Here is a 16647-nt window from a genome sequence, read left to right on the forward strand (position 1 = left end):
ATTTTCCGATTGCGGCCACACGCAAATGCGGGTCAGTGATGTCGCGTAATTGCCAGCGCCTGCGCCCATGTTCAACTGTCAACCGGCCAACTTTTACACACAAAGTACTGTTATGCAAACTGCTTCGCTACGCATACCCACAATCTCAGTCTCTTTTAATCGGCTGACAAATCACGAAAAAAAAACGCAAAGCAATCGCAAAGACCAGGCCATCGCCCAGCCCCACCTCGCACGTACACGCTTAGCGCCACAGTGAGAAACGGCCAAGGATAAGTGACATAACTTCCGCCCGAAGAGCAAAAAGCAGAGCGTTGTGGAACGCACCAACACCACTCGGCTAAGCGCCACATCGGGAGTGATCGTTGACCTTTGTATATGCGCGCGCTAAGAGCGACATCGAAACCGCGTGGCTTGTCGTGCGTGCATGCACTTCATTACTCACCCCGGGCGCGTTTGTCCGCTGCAGCTGCCTACTGGCTTCGTGAACTGAGCCGCCTTTGAGCGCAAATCGATTTGGGTTTGCTGGTGTGTTTGCCTCCGTTGTTTTTTGGCAGTTGGTTGCTTGAGCCTCTTAGGCGTGTTGACAAGAGGAAATAAAAGTGCAAACGTTTAATTGCCAGTTTGCATTTCGGGCTGGAAACAAAAACGAACACGAACCGCGCATTTGCTTCGCGCAGCAACCTCAGCGCGGTGCGTTCCTTGTGATTTTTTCCTTTCATTCGCAACGATTTGCTTGGAATTTTTAACTGTTTGTATTGCTGTACTCGCAACGGTTTTAACTGTTTGTCTCATTTTTTCGGCCTTTCGGTGTTTCTATTTTTTATTTCGTGTATGTTTTTTTTTTGTTTTGTGATTGTCAAAGGATTTGCGGCGCGTGTCTTTTCGTTCTCAACAAATCGTTAATCTGTTCGCCTGTTTCACTTTGTAACCAAACTTTTTTCCTATCAGTTTTGCACATACATACTTACGTACATGCTTCACCCACATTTTTTATACGGAAACAATGTTTCTTTTTCATGTTTCTTTGGCGCCAACTTCTTACATACTCCTAAACGTTTCATGGTGTTTGGTGTTTACTTATAAAGAAAGAAAGCGAGTCTTAATTGAATTTTTTTTAGTAATTTGATTCTGAAAAGTCTTAGACCGAATGCATTACATGTGGAATTGTATGAGACCTATTTTTAATAAGTCTGTCGAAATTGATAATCACGATGATCTCGAGAATTGTTCCAACCCATGTCGTTCTCGGGAATCAGCCTATTTGCTAACTTCACATTTTGGTTTTAACTATAAATTATGCCAATACTAACTACTTTGTAGGGTTCAAAGTGTTTAAGATCTTCTGCAGGGACCAAGATTACTGAGAAGGACTATTAGCTCTACATAGAGCATTTCAGAAAACTATTTGGATAGTCTTTTCACAACAGAGGGAAGGTTAGGGATTTTTTTTCTCGTATCGCATATCGGCCAGAAGTGTCTTGAGAAGCAGGGCAGCAATGAAAACTGTTTCCTTCCCTTCTGCTGGGTGCCAGGCCACAATAGCATCGAGGGCAATAAAATAGTGAATGAGCTTGCCAAGAATGATGTACGGCTAACACCCGAAAACATGATTAACATTGGGAAACCCATGTAATATCTATACGACGATCTCGACAGAATCATGGTACAGAAAATCAAAGCCCGATGGAACGAGCTTCCTGCAAAAGTCATGTGCAAAATGGTAGATCGGTAGTACTATTGGCACTCGATAGAAAAGACTTTAGGAACATAATGGTAATACTAACTGGTCACTGCTTGGTGGCGACACACGCTCGCAAAATGGGGCTGACAGATCGAGAAGACTGCAGGAAATGTCTAGAGTAGGGTATCAGGGAAACAATGGAGCATCTCTTGTCCACTTGTCCCGCATTGGTAAGGCTACGCTGGAAGCATCTGGGGTCCCGACAGTATGATACGCTGGAGGAGATATCGATAGTGAGGTCGCAGACTCTGTTAAAATTCGCATCAAGTGCATCGATGAATACTCTTCTTGGACTTAGCAGGTGAACTCCATCTGGTATCTCAAAGAACCATACTGGTCTATGCGTGGCTTATTGGCCTTTCAGATTAACCTAACCTAACCCCAAAGCGTTGATTTTTTTAAACTCATGCAACAACAACCAAAACTTGTGCCAACTCCTACTCCAATTTACGATTTGAGTTGAATATTTGCAAGTACAATAAATACAAAGAACCTAGGATCTTCCGACTGACAGTCACGCACTCGGCTATAAACATGCCTGATCGCTTGACAATTTAACGATTTGTTGAATTACTTAAATTTTTTCTAATTTCTTAACTGTGTAGAAAATAACAACAACACGCATGTAAAAGCCAAGCGTTACAACAAAGCGCCGAATTGCACACGCGACCCAACTTAGTTTCGGTGATTTAAGTTTACTGCGTTGCTACCATAGTGCTTGTTATTGCTGTTGTTGCTTTTTCAGTGTTTTTCCTTTCTCCTTTTTGCTTATTTGCTGTTTTTTGTATTTGACGTTTGTTTGTTTAACTTTTCGCTGAGCAACACGAAGTCAACTTGCGCTTAACTGTTCTTCCCGAAAAAATTCGACTGTGACAGCGAGTAAAACAACGAAAAATAGTTAACAAATTCCGCAACTCAGCGTTGAACATCGCCAATGGCTAATTGGCTTTTCGATTGCATTTTTTCCTTATTTTTTCTGCAAAAATGCTAATGGTCAATGGTGAACAGCGGCGATTTGTCATTGCAGTAATTCGCATGACAAAATCGACAACTACATACATATGTACATATCTACAATGACATGCACAGACATGAATGAGTGTTGGTGGTATTGTTTTTGATATTCGCACTTCGCTTTGGACATCTTGTGGAAAATCTTAGAAAAAGATGGAGTTTGTTAAATATTTTTCAATATCAAACATTTAAATTGATATTTTTTATGTTGCAACAAAATACTCCTTTGAGTTGTTACTTGGAAGTATTTATATAATAACAAGTCCGTTCTTTTCGAATGTAACTTTATTAATTCATTACAATTTCCAATCCTTACATCTAGGAAGTTAACATAATGTATGTGAGCTTAAAACTAATGAGTGCAAATGTTTATTGTTGTTGTTATTATTTAAGAGAAAGAGAGAATTTAGTTTAAGAAAAGATCAATTAGCAAGTATGGAAATTATGAAATGAGAAAAAGAGATATGAGAGGATAAGTAAGACAGGTAAAGAAAGAATGAAGAAGGAAGTGTATGTTGTTGGTAGTGGGAGTATTGGTATATGACTATATCCTGTGCCAGGGTATATTGAGTTAAATCGAAGTTTCTAACACCCAAAGTTTCCTTATGGAACATTAGTCTCCATAAAATATATTTATATATTGGGTAGTCGAAAAAGTCTTTTCACATTTCTAATCACACTTCAACTTTTTTTATATTTGTAATGACTTTACCATTTTGGTCTAACATTTTTTCCATTTTTCCGCTAGTGTAAAACTGTGTAAAACTTTTCTGGTTTCTCGGCGAAAAAATGCGACAAGTAATATTCACAGGCCTCTCTCGAAACCAATTTTACTCCCATTAAGGGAGTTCTACATTGACCGAAACAAATGGTAGTCCGATGGTGCAGGTCAGTGCTATATGGCCTGCGTGGAAGACGAAGCCCTTTCTGTTGATCAGTTCTGGTCATTTTTTTCGATTGCTTGTTTCAATCTGGTCAGTTGTTGACAGTAAAATGTTGAATCAATCGTTCGAGCAGGTTGGAGCAGTTCATAGTGGATGCTGCCTTTCCAATCCCACCAAACACTCAACATAACTTTTCAAGGCGTCAATCCTGGCTTTGCGACCATTTGTTGAGCTTCACCACGCTTGGACCATGATCTTTTACGCACATTATTATCCTATTTAATCCACTTTTCGTCTCTCGTTACCATTCGCTACAGAAATGGTTCGATTTCATTTCGTTTCAGGAAAAAATCGCAGATGTTAATTCGGTCCATTCAATTTTTGACAGACAATTCCCCTGGTACCCAAACATCGAGCTTATTTTTGTAGCCAACCTTTTTTAAATGGTTCAAACCCGTTTGATGATGAATCTTAAGTTCCGTAACGATGTTATGGCTGCTTATGTGATGGTACTGGTCAATATTTTCCATAATTTCATCGACTTTTTCAAGGATAGGTCAAACAGAGCGAGGTGCCTCTTTCATATCAAATTTTCCAAAACGGAAGCGAGCGAACCATAGTTGTGCTACACGAACTGATACAGCATCGTCTCCGTAAACTTCACAAATTGCATTGGAGGCTTGCGTGGCGTTCTAAGCTTTTTTATACAAAAATTTTAAAATATAGCGAATTTCTTCATTATTTTTACTCATTTTTGAGCAGCTGTTGGTTAAATGAAGCTTAAAATCTCACCTTTCCAACACTATATGGTATAACACAATGTGATTGGTAGCACTGGAAAAATACGAAAAGTCTTTTTCGACTACCCGATATTTTATTCATCAACCTGATTACTACTTTTATTACAAATTTATTGCATTTAAATATTTATATTCAACATACGTGCATATTGATATAAGTTCGACAAACTGACTCAGCCTTATTAATTACTAACGCTTGACAAGTGAAAGTTAAGCCAAACACAAGCATACATACATACATAGACACGATTACTTTTGCACATGATTCAATGAATAATCAACAGAGATTATTATCAAATATGTTGGTAATTTTTTGTTTGCAAATAAACGCTCGCAAATTTCAAACACGCAACCACACTCTTACATGTATATCATACAAGCAATTACACACATAATCATGCCGTTGTTTTTGAGCAAACAATTTACATTCGTATAAATAATTGAGTGTGTAATCGAACGCGAACGCTTAGCAAACAGACAGGCAAAGGCAAACAACTCGAGCCACTGACATGCCGCCACATACATACATATATGCATACATATGTAACTATATACCACCAAGCCACCAGCCGAAACCACACCCCCAACTGCTGACTGTCAACGAAGTCATTCATAACTATGAAAGCGATAAATATTGAAATTTTAAAGCATTTGAGTAAATATCCTTCCCTCCCACTCTAGCCGCCTTTCAAACTCATATTTATTTTGATATGCGAGTATCTATTTACATACATAAGCTCCATGGCGAAGGAGCGAGTGTGTGACAGCGCTAAGGATCTATGTGTGCATATATGTGAATATGATGTGTGCAGTCGTGTGACTAAGAGTTTTCTTTGATCTTAAAGTGCGCTATTAATGACACGCTGCGATAAAAGTCAACACCAATTTGTATTGTGACGTGTTAGTACCAATGAGCCGCCGAAATCCAAGCCAACATATATGCATAAATAATAACTGCATATTTGTGTATTTATATGTGTGTAAGTTTGCACATGTTCATATGACTGTTTATTTATGCATATATACATGTTGTAAGCCATAAATAATCGCACTTTAAACTGCCTACATCACTCATACGCCTCGTTGTGCCTTTAAAGCGTTTGAAGCAAATGCGGTGCATAGTCAGCCTGTCGCTTTTCAAATCATACGCTATGCATTTAATTGAACTGAAATATGAATGAAAACGTTGGCATACAAAAATATACGTGTTCGTTAACAAAAAATCAACAACAAAAATAATAAATAGTTTAATAAAATGTTATAATTCCATTGCGATGTCACTGCAGCCAGCAAACAAGCAGTTGTTGTTATTATTGTTGCTTGGAGTGCATCGATTTTGGCAACGCTCCAACATTCACTCATTTAATATGTGGCATCCATGTGTTTGGACACAGTTGTAGAAACATATATGAAAAAAGGCTAGGCGAGAGCACTAGATAATGACGCTGTTCCTTTCGATGACATTGAAAAGATAAAGAATGCATGCTTGACATTCGTCGTGTTGGCATCAAAAAGATTGCAGAGGATAACAACATATTTTATTGTTCGACTCAACAACAACACTTTGGTTGATATTATGGGTATAAAGGGTGTCAACTCGATCAAAAGGTCTGAATCGTGTAGAGGTCGCAGTAGTGATGCCCGACAACGTAACTTACAAACCATCATCAAACGTATCATAACTTGTGACGAGATGTGGATTTATGAATATGACGTCGCAACTGTACTGAAATGTTGCGAATGCCGCTTCAAAAATGAGATGAAACCGAAAAACCAAAATGTGCTAAAGGCACTGAAGGCCATCCCAGCAGAGACAACAAGTATATGGAAAATTGGATTAATTGCTGGCTCAAAAGTCTTCTTTACAGACGATAAAAAAAAACATACTGTATTTGTATCAAATTTCTTTTTTTTTATCAGTACGGATCAAATTTGATCATATCGATAATCGAAGTCTAAAGGATAAGCTTGGATATACATTTACAAAAATTGTCTTTGGAATCCACCAAACTTTAAGTATGGTTCCAGATTCTTCCAATTCAATCCAGTTGAAGAACTGCAAAATGCCACCGAACAAACAAAACGGTGGTCTCTGAATACGGAGACTAAGCCTCGATTATATACTTGTATGTATCTCTTTTCTAAGCAAATTTCGAGACTAGACATAAAAATGTAACCCTTTTGATAGTACACACATTATCTTTGACCACTTAGGCTTTCACCACTACAGTGTCTTCGAAGCGGAGATCACAACAATATCCAAAACAACAAGAAAAGTTTTGTTGTTCTGACAAGGAGTAAGCTCACAATAAGGAATAAACTTACATATACGGATAGCCAAATGGCTTTAAAATCACTGAAGTCTCCTAAGGTTTCGTTAAAGATAGTGAAAGAACGCCTTGATCTTTTATTGGATGTAATATCCCTTTTCACGATAAACCTGCAATGAGTTCCAGGGCAATGGGTTCTGGTAAATGTGAAGCAGATGATCTAGCCAGAACAGATACCACCCTAAAATTAGTCTTCGAAAACGACGAATATTTTTATTAATTTAGCTGAGTATCGGTGGAGGGAATCCCTAATCCTTGCTCAACAAACAGCAACGTGATAAATGGAATAGGGCCGTACATGCCGACCATTATATTTCAAAAAAACACCAGCAGATTTGGTGCACGATACAATGACTATTGCAGAAGCTGTCAGGAAATGGTAGAAGAGAAGACTGTAAAATATCTTCTATGCGAATGCAAAACTCTAGACACAAAAAGATTCGCAACTATCGAGTCGACGGTTTCCTGGCACAAGTAAAACTTTTTGTATCGATGAACTTCATCCAAAGTGGGTCAGAGAGGAAACAATAGAGTGGGAAATATTAGTCCCGTTGGTATCACATTTGGCCTCCTAAAGGCCTAGCTGCGTCCTTAGACAGCCGCTCTACCGACCTATCTACCTACCTAGGCTCTAATTTATGAATAATAACATTTTCGGAAAATCGTCAAAAGATTAATATAAGCATTTTCTTTTTATTTTGTGCACGATATACTTGTATATCTCCCTTCTAAGCAAATGTCAAAGAAGATATTTCTAATCTTCGCACAATTTGAAGCACTACTTAAGCATCTCATTTAATTTTTATCTTTACTCTCTTTGCAGCTGGTCGCACACAACCGTGGTGGTGTCGTAACAATCGCAATGGCGGCTCGAATGGTCGTTCCACACTCTCGATCAAGCATCAAGCCGACAGCATAAGAAGACGTCCGAATAGCAATTCTGGTGTTTGGTCATGGAGTCGCCGCTCATCAGCTAGTCCAGATCAAATTGGACCACCATCATCGTCGCCTGCCGAAAATCATTATACACACATGGACGATGCATATAGTCCAGTTAATGAGGCATTGTACGCTGAATTGGATCGCGAATCGGTACGTTCGGCAAATCCGTCATATCAAAATACGGCCTACAGTCAGTGTGGTGAGGTGAGTTAAGGCAATAGACAGAATTTCGGAATTCAGAATTTTTTAGTTCGTTGAATTAGTTTTAGTTTAGTATTTTTTTTTATAATCAAAAAAGAGTTTTTTTCCGAAACCATAAGTTTTTTTCAAATTTGGTTTTGATTAAATAATAATCACTAAAATCAGGATCTGTATTGTAGGTAGATGATCTCGACTGACGGAGCTTAACTCCTATAAACTGACACAACTTTTTATGTTGTTGTTGTAGTGGCAGAATACTGCTGAGTTGACAGTTTTTGGCCGGATTCGTGTTCATTCCGGTTACGTAGACCCAGTTTCGTGGAAATGGACATAACTTTTTGAAAGCCGCATAGCTGTCTTCATAAATTCAACTTCCGTAATATTTATTATGCCGGGATGACCGTGCTTATATGTATGTAAAAAAAGTGGTTTAACTGGATACACCGAGTATATGAATCTATAATTGATTTTTCCTTTGGTCATATTGACCCAATAGTTACAGCCCTCAAAAGCGCTCGAGGGTTTTTCGAAATAAGCTGTTTTCATGACAACCAGACCGATTCGGCCAATTGCTTCTAATAATCAGCTCGAGCGCTTCGGACACTTCCAGAAATAATACAAGCTTATCTCAGTTGACTTGAAGTTATTCGTAAAATAATTTCCGCGTTCAATTTTTATTCAAAAAAGTTTCCAAAAAACCACACTAATTGTGACGCAATTGTTTATGTAATCGAAAATCAACTAAAACATTAATTTTTTCTTAATTTTACCTTACAGAAATACAATTTCCAACAACACGAGCAAGACATTCCGATGGTGGTGTCATCAGCGCCCAGCAGCGCCTATTATTCCGACCTCTCGGTGACCGCCATGCCAGGCGGCGGCAATGAGCGTGCCTACGAAATAGTCGGCCTCACGGTCATGTCACAACCACTGCCCAACTGGGAAGGCAGCAGCGGCGGCGGTGGCGTCTTGGGGGTAGGTGTTGGCGGTACAATGGGCCCCCTCGGCAGCGGCGGGCCAAACGAAGCCTCGCAACGGCGCATACCACGCTTAGCGGCCATTAATGAGACAAGCACAAGCACCGTGGCGGCAACAGTGCCCTCAGACTATGTATGAGATACGGAGGATGAGCGGCAGTGCGAAGAGGGTGTATAGCGATTTTAAAAAGCGTTTAATGAAATTGTTTTCGAATATGCACTGGGACGAAGTGTAGCATACTTTACGGGCGTTAGTTGTTAAGAATGGCAACAGTAGCTTGCTGGAGAGGCAAAGTAGCAGAGAAATGTAAAAAAGAAATCATATTTAAGGCAGAAAAAACGAAAGTGGAAATTCAACGAGCTTATATTTGTTAATAAATAATTTATTGTGAATTATTCGAAACTGTTGAAACAGTGAGATTCTTGAAAGCATAAAGCGCTATTTATGTAGAGTTATATTAGATTAAAATTATATTATATATGTATACATAGAATGTATCTTTGAGGTAAAAATAATGTTAAAGTGCTTACGAATATTTATAGAATTGCTATATTATGGTATGAAATGGAGGGTGAAGCAACAAAATAAAACAAAAAAATTAATTATTGTAATTAATCTATTGTAATTGAGTTAGTATGTAGGTCTGTTAAGATTTAACGATTTAATCGTTGGTGATATTTAGCCTAAATATTTAGTGTGGACACAAAGATGTGCAAATTGGCGTTAAAATACGAAAGTAAACTTTGTATATGAAAAGCGGTATACGTTTAGAAAAAAATACACACACACAAGCGTATACAAAGATGTTTTAGACGTAGAGACAGCTATCTATGTATACAATGTAGAAGCAAGAAAAGAAAAATTACAAAAAAAAATATTAAAAAAATATATACAAAAAAATTTAAAAAGTATATGAAAAAATATAATTAAAAATTATAAAAAAAAATATTTAAAAAAAAAATATAATTAAAAATTATAAAAAATATTTAAAAAAATATAAAAAATCTACGCGAGTTAAACATTATTAGAGACATATTGAAATCCTTAAAGGAACGTATTAGAATAATGCATATATAGCTGTTAAGCGTGCGTGTATGTAAAATGTACATACATATCTACAGTAAAGGACAAAAATGTACACAAAAATACCAATATTTCTCCAAAAGCTTAGAAATCTGAAAATACATTCAAAAGGACATTAAATTTGCTTTCGAAATCAATACTTTTGTGCATTGACTCAAAAGTGCGATTAAAGGGTTATATACAGTTAGAAGGCCCAAAAAAAGCGAATTTTCCAGAATTTTTTTCGGAGAAAAGACTTAGTATTAGTAAAAATATTTATTTGGAGAGGAACTAAAGCTAATATCCGGGAACTCCTCTCAAAAAAAGTTTTGCGGTGGCCACTATATCTCTGAACTGGATCCTCTGAAATTAACAACCAAATAGATTTCGTTAAAGTAATATTAAATCTAGTAATTAATCGAAGAAATAAACAAAATAAAATTTTTTGGCAAAATGGCGGTTTCTAAAACAAAATCTGCTTTTGACCAAAATTTCGGCCTTATATTGTTTACAAAAAAATTGGTGAGATAAATCAATACAACTCTTGTCCATTGACTCAAAAGTGCGATTACTAGCACGTTGATATTTTGTGCGGTCACCACACGACTTTTTCCCCGTCCTTTTTGGCATACTCTTTATGAGGTTCTCTAAGATATTTGGGCTTTCTTTGCTTTGCTTAGAGGGCTCGCTCTCACAATTAATTTACAGTTTTTTCGGAAAAATTTTCTTTTTGAAAATGGCCCAAAGGTGCTCAATGAGGTTCAAATCTAGGGTCTGGGTGGTGAGTCAGTTGAGTAGTTTGATCCCAATAACCACAAACCACGATTTGGTAATTTTTGCGCTATCTTTCGGACCGCTATCCCTCTGAGTCTGAATATAACCTGACTTGGAAGATATGAGTCCTACAGAATCTCAATATAATCTTTGATACGTATTATACCATCGATCCGCCGAAGTACACCCAGCTCATTTCAAATTATCATTTTTGTGATTCTGTACACCTGTTTGTCAACCAATTACCATGTGACCCACCTGATCCTATTCGTTTACTTTTGGTTTCATCGGACAAAGTAATTCATGTTGAATTATTCATATTTTGGCGAACTTTAATCGAGCCTAACGGTGCTTACCACTTAAGAAAGAGCTTTTTGCCATCGCTCTAACCTTAAGCCCGTTACTTTTCAGGCTTAATTGTACAGTCTTGTCACCGACATTGACTCCATGGACCTCTCTGATGATTTTATTCGTTTCCACAGCGGTTTTTATTGCGGACAACTCGGCGAACGGCCTCTGCTCTTTCGCAACAAACGAACTCAAATTACATATACATATATTCATGTATATTCATGAATGCTTTTGTCCCTTACTGTATATACATATGTATGTTAAACTTAGTTTGTGTATGTATAAAGTTATTGTATTAAAGTAAAAAAAAATCGCATATTTATATATTGTAAATGTTTCCGTATTGACTGAGCCTATTTACTTGCATATGTATGTATGTATGTATGTACATATGTGCACTTTTAACTATACTATTATCATAATAACACGTAAACCAATAACAATGACCTTGCCTCACAATGCATATTGCATACATACATTATTTTTACATATGCATATGTACATATACATACATACAATTATTTACAACTTAATTGTTATAAAACAAATATACATTCAATATTTACAAGCTGCTGATTTCAAAGAATATTCTGATGTGCTCTAGCAAGTAAGCGTTAAAATGAATAATCTGAAAACGAACTCTACATCCGATATGAATTTATATATATTTTACCTCTCTATCAGACATATTGTACATACATATTTACAAAATATTCAATTTAAAGTTGTACTTATTTAAAAAACAAAAAACATTTTCCACTTTTTTATAAAAGTTGTGAAAATATCTGTTTTAAGAGATTCCTTCTCATTATTACCTTTTATTTGTTAGAATTTTTGCAACAGCATTTTGTTAAACTAAAAATCCGCCTTGCAGGTAAATACTTATATTAATTATTATGAAAATATTATTACTTTCTGAACAATTCAATTCTAAAATTTTCATCTTGACTTGACGAATATGTAATTTATAAAATACTATATATGTGGACGTAGTATAGTTTAATATTTTTTAAGAAAATAAAGAATGAACTTTTAATAAAAAAATGTGCTTGGATGTTGTATATTTAATTTCCCACGAATTTCGTAAGATTCGCAAGGTTAAATGATCGTGCCGATCAAGTCATCATTTTTTCACATTACTTTCCTTAGTATTCCGTATTTTCCGCATTTTTGAGTACAGTTTCTTGTGCAGGTGTCTTCTTTTCACATTTTTTCGCTTTTGAACTATGCACACCTTGTCGCTGATGAATCTTACGATGCGTGCGCAATGCTGCAGGTTGTAAAAAGCGTTTACCACATTCCGGGCATTCGTTCGGTTTCTCGCCCGTGTGGGTCATTTCATGGTACTTGCGCGTGTCCGGCTTAGCAAAAGTGCGCTCACAATAGCGGCATGCATAATCTTTGGCACGCTCATGCACAGTGCGTACATGTGTTTTTAAATTGCCTGAGCTATTACAAATGTGTGTGCAAAACCGACATGGCCATGTACGTTCCAGCGTATGATAATTAATATGCACCTGGAAAGAATGAAAGGAAAATATAGAAAAGTGTTTTTATAGTGCATTAAAAGCAGGTACCTTCAACTCGTTCATTGTGGTTTTGCGCATGCCGCAATGTGGACACACATAGTTCTTAATTCCAGCATGTCGCATTAGATGCACCTTCAGCTTATCCTTATTTGAGAATCGACGCATGCATTTTGGCTGGTCGCACGCATAGGGACGTTCCGATTTGTCCTTGTGCGTGTAATGATGATCGTTTAGCATTGTGGTCGTTTTAAATACTTTGCCACAAATCTCACAAATGTGCGTTTTTAACTCCGGCCCCAATTTATGATATTTGCGCTGATGCATCACTAATGTTGGCTTGTGCTTATACACTTTGTCACAACCGCCTTGATCGCAAGCGTACTGAAAACTATATCCCTCATGCTGTCTAAGATGCCTTGCCAATGCGCTTCTACGATTAAATGCTTTGGTGCATCTCTCTTGCGTACAAGGATACGGCATAAGGCCTTCATGTTCGCGTTTGTGCGCAATGAGACGATGCTCAACAAAAAATCGTGACGGGCAGATATCACAACGGTAAATTATTTTCGTTTCGCAATCAGACAATTTTTTTAGACTCGTTTTTTCTGATTTTACCCTTCTAATATTATTTAATTTAACTGTAGCAACATTTTCGTAACTTTTACAGGTTTCATTAAGAAAAGAATTGTTGCTGAGGTTATCCACAACATCAGAATCGCAGTTGTTTTCATCATGACCATGCACGTTCGGCGTTGACATTACTTGTTCACAGTATTCTGCATTTTCTATTTCATATTTCTTATTATAATCATCAACTTCTGTTTGCTTTTCCAAATCATCTTGATATTTAACAGAACTATCTTCAAGATGATTTAGTTCGTTCACTCGAGTAAGGCTTCTCGACTGATCTTCCAATATTGAAATAGGGACTCCGTCCTCTGAAAACAATGATTTCTTAGCCAATATCAGCTCTTCAAAATGTTGGATTGATTCCCTGCACATTTCTCGAAACTGATGGAAATCGTTAACTTTCTGATAACAACATTCGCATATAAATTTTGGATATTCGTCTGCAAGAGATAGCTCTACTGAGATACAGCTGGCAAGTTTCTTTGCGATATCCGGTGCTTCGAATATGTTAACTTTATTCATTGCATTTAAATATTTGTGTGAGTTTAAATCTTTTGCACAAGCACGGCATGTATTGTATAGTTCATCCATTTTGTGGGGTTTAAACGAATGTACATATTACAGTGGTTGATAAACAACTAGACTTAACCGTTAGGTGGTAGAAATATGACAGCCACTAATTTATATTTGATCAGCAACTTTAAATTTAGAATGCATCTTTACGAACAGAAATATGGAAGCAGCATTTCCTTCTATGTGATAATTCTGGAACCGCATTCCTACATCAAGAAATGCACCTTTATCAACAGTTCCAAAATACCTAAACACGTTATGTTTATGTCAAAATTAGATCGGTGTATAATGAACTTTAAAATTGTTAATTGCACTAAAGGGTTTTATCAGAATACGATCTAATCCCGTTTGGATCGGTAAGTGTTAATCAGAATACGCTATCAAAATATTATTGTTTACGTCAAATTGCTTATATGCATTTTATTTCATCAGCTGTTTTAAGAGCCCAATTGCAATCAAAACAGGACTGCCAAGTTGAATCTGATATTTCTGGTTCATGTCTTCGCTACGTCAAACAAATACCATTTACGTTCTCGGATAGAAGAAAAATATATTTTACACATATTGAAAAAGGCAAGGTATAATTGGAATTTGACAGTATATATTTGTTAGATTTTTCGCATTAGCATACAAAATGCAAACCTTTAAAGTTTAAATGTTGTTGTTTCGGAAGTAATGGCATTGTATAAAAACGTATTGTCGATAGGTTTATATTGTTTGGTTACAATCTTTATGACCTCCTGGGCTACACAACCACCTGTTAAATGCACAAATTTTTATATTATTTAAAAAATGGCTACAATTATGTACACATTACCTATGAACGCTGATATTGAATGTATCTCCGAGCCACCGTAACGACAAATTTCATGTATCAAGTCATCACTAATGGAGGCATGAACCCCCCAATCCGACAGCATTTTACTTGCGACCGTTTTAAGCTCTTTCACATCGTTTTCAACGTAACATTCACCCGGTACATTGCCACATTCCGATACAAAACGCTCGTATGCACGTAGGGCTACATAATGTTCAGCAAGCGTACCTTGAATCTCTAAATCATCAACTAAAAAATCAATAGTAAGCAAAATATTCAACATAAATCAATGCATTAAACAAACCGAATGAAAGTATGTTACTGCTTTTAGCATTTTCATCAGTAATTTTAGTGCCACGTAAAACTGCTAGACTAGCTGCTTCTTTGCAAAATAAGCGTACTGTTTTTTCACTAATGGTGTCTTCAGGCAAACCAAGTTCTTTTAAGTATTTCTGACATTTGCGATAAACGTTGTCTGCATCATGTAAAGCTTGTTGACGATAAATGTTTTGCAATGTTATATATGGTTCAGTGTCAGCAGTCATATCCGGAAGCACACCAGGAAGTGGCAACAACCCGTTATTATCATTCTCTACAAATTCTTTTAAAGCTTTGGTTATTATCCAGAAGGCGCTACTTTGTTTGTTAAGGTTTGTACAAGCATTATCCTGGAAAATCGATTTGATCGAAGAAGGCACCTTACCTCCACCTAAAGCAGTATTTACCGCTTTAATGGCTTCTTCATAATTTTCCTCATCCGCCGTCATTGCTGAAATTTTTTTAATTTGGTAAATAAATCATTTATGTGAATTTATTAGTTTACCTGCGCGAATCATTTCTTTCAGTTCCGACTTTTGCTTATAATTCGCGGGAAAGTGTCCGCCGTACTTCTGTTTCCATACTTGCAGGAATTTATTAAGCACCAACAGCCATGGAACCTTACTAGTAATTTCTGTGCTCTAAAAAAACAATAAAAATTAAACTTCTATTTTAAGACATATACTTTAAAGCAATTAACCAATTATATGCATTCAATCAATTCAATTTACCTCGAAATGTTTTTGTAATGCGGGAAATGGTTGTTCTAGTCGGAGATCGTACTGGCGATTATCGGGATGTGATTCAATTACACAATGTTCTTTTATTTGTAAGCGAATAGAACCAAAAAAGCCCAATGATCTGCAATAGATAAATGGAATATTTGCCTCCCAGAGACGGTCCGATAATCCCCACAAAGCTTTTTCATTCAGATTCGATGCAATGACTACATCAAATGTATCGAAAAATGCCGGTCGATTTGATAGTATCCAATCAACACTTTCATCCACAAAATCACCATTAACGTCTGAGTTTAATTCTTGAAGCAATTGCATGCAGGCTCTTGCTTTGGATTGACCCAGAAATGAGGCGTCCAAAAAGAAACTGAAAAAATTGCTTTAAATATAGTTTGTAAACTATTAATTTATATACTTTATTCCCAAATCATCTTCGGTGACTACGTTTCCATCTACGATAGTGAAGCCACCAATGCCGGGCAGGACAAGACTTTTCAGAACTTCACATCCCAGTGCTGTTGCATTCAGCAAACAAATTGTGGAACTTTCCAACAAGCTCTGCCCATGTTCTCCCCATAAACGTATTTGACGATCATATTTTCTGCTTTTATCTGATTGTTCTGGAGATTTTGGCGCCGGTGATGACATTACTTGCTTGCTATTTATTGTATGCTGAAGGCGGTCAATGGCAGATGTTGGACCTAACAAAACACAGAAAAACAGCTGATTTCTGCAAATTAGGCTGTTTTGTTGTTATTCGATTTTTGTCGGAGAACTGTCACAACAGGGAGATGCCAGAACAAATAAATCAATTGGCATTACTTACAATTTGTAAATTCAAGTAAATGGTTATGCTATAACTAAAACCAGGATACGACGTCACATTAATATTTAAAGTAAAAACACATGTATATGTATATATTATTAGCAATAAATCCGTATCGATAATAGAAATCATAGGAA

The 16647-nt window shown here is 36.7% G+C and overlaps 3 protein-coding genes across 4 annotated transcripts in view; 1 reads left to right on the forward strand and 2 right to left on the reverse strand.

Annotated features, from left to right (window-relative positions):
- Positions 1 to 11737, forward strand: part of LOC126761536 (uncharacterized) — a 337590-nt gene extending 325853 nt beyond the window's left edge. The window contains exons 6-7 of one of the 2 annotated variants that reach the window (XM_050477831.1): positions 7593 to 7915; positions 8690 to 11737. In XM_050477831.1, the coding sequence (XP_050333788.1) occupies positions 7593 to 7915; positions 8690 to 9031 (665 nt within the window). In that variant the 3' untranslated portion in view covers positions 9032 to 11737. The remainder of the gene's footprint in view (positions 1 to 7592; positions 7916 to 8689) is intronic. The other variant, XM_050477832.1, reaches the window with a different exon arrangement.
- A 95-nt stretch (positions 11738 to 11832) lies between these two features.
- LOC126761533 (zinc finger protein 888) lies at positions 11833 to 14202 on the reverse strand. Its single transcript, XM_050477828.1, has 2 exons — positions 12658 to 14202; positions 11833 to 12597 (listed from the first exon to the last, which is right to left on the reverse strand). The coding sequence occupies exons 1-2, from the start codon at positions 13828 to 13830 to the stop codon at positions 12226 to 12228; spliced, it is 1545 nt and encodes a 514-aa protein (XP_050333785.1). The 5' UTR covers positions 13831 to 14202; the 3' UTR covers positions 11833 to 12225.
- Positions 14203 to 14396: 194 nt separating this feature from the next.
- Positions 14397 to 16412, reverse strand: LOC126761532 (nedd8-activating enzyme E1 regulatory subunit). Its single transcript, XM_050477826.1, has 6 exons — positions 16100 to 16412; positions 15679 to 16051; positions 15453 to 15588; positions 14934 to 15398; positions 14630 to 14878; positions 14397 to 14569 (listed from the first exon to the last, which is right to left on the reverse strand). Exons 1-6 carry the CDS (start codon positions 16330 to 16332, stop codon positions 14457 to 14459), a joined length of 1569 nt encoding a protein of 522 aa, XP_050333783.1. The 5' UTR covers positions 16333 to 16412; the 3' UTR covers positions 14397 to 14456.
- Positions 16413 to 16647: the final 235 nt, after the last annotated feature.

The sequence above is a fragment of the Bactrocera neohumeralis genome, chromosome 6 (genome assembly GCF_024586455.1).
Source record: "Bactrocera neohumeralis isolate Rockhampton chromosome 6, APGP_CSIRO_Bneo_wtdbg2-racon-allhic-juicebox.fasta_v2, whole genome shotgun sequence".
Lineage (NCBI taxonomy): Eukaryota > Metazoa > Arthropoda > Insecta > Diptera > Tephritidae > Bactrocera > Bactrocera neohumeralis.

Bases quoted from the DNA above. Each gene is read 5' to 3' on its own strand.
- LOC126761533 (XM_050477828.1), bottom strand. From the start codon at position 13,830: ATGGATGAACTATACAATACATGCCGTGCTTGTGCAAAAGATTTAAAC. The intron at 12,598-12,657 runs GTACCTGCTTTT...CATTCTTTCCAG, and splicing joins CCACAATGAACGAGTTGAAG to GTGCATATTAATTATCATAC.
- LOC126761532 (XM_050477826.1), bottom strand. From the start codon at position 16,332: ATGTCATCACCGGCGCCAAAATCTCCAGAACAATCAGATAAAAGCAGA. The intron at 15,399-15,452 runs GTAAACTAATAA...AAAAAATTTCAG, and splicing joins GAAAGAAATGATTCGCGCAG to CAATGACGGCGGATGAGGAA. The intron at 14,570-14,629 runs GTAATGTGTACA...TGCATTTAACAG, and splicing joins TTCAATATCAGCGTTCATAG to GTGGTTGTGTAGCCCAGGAG.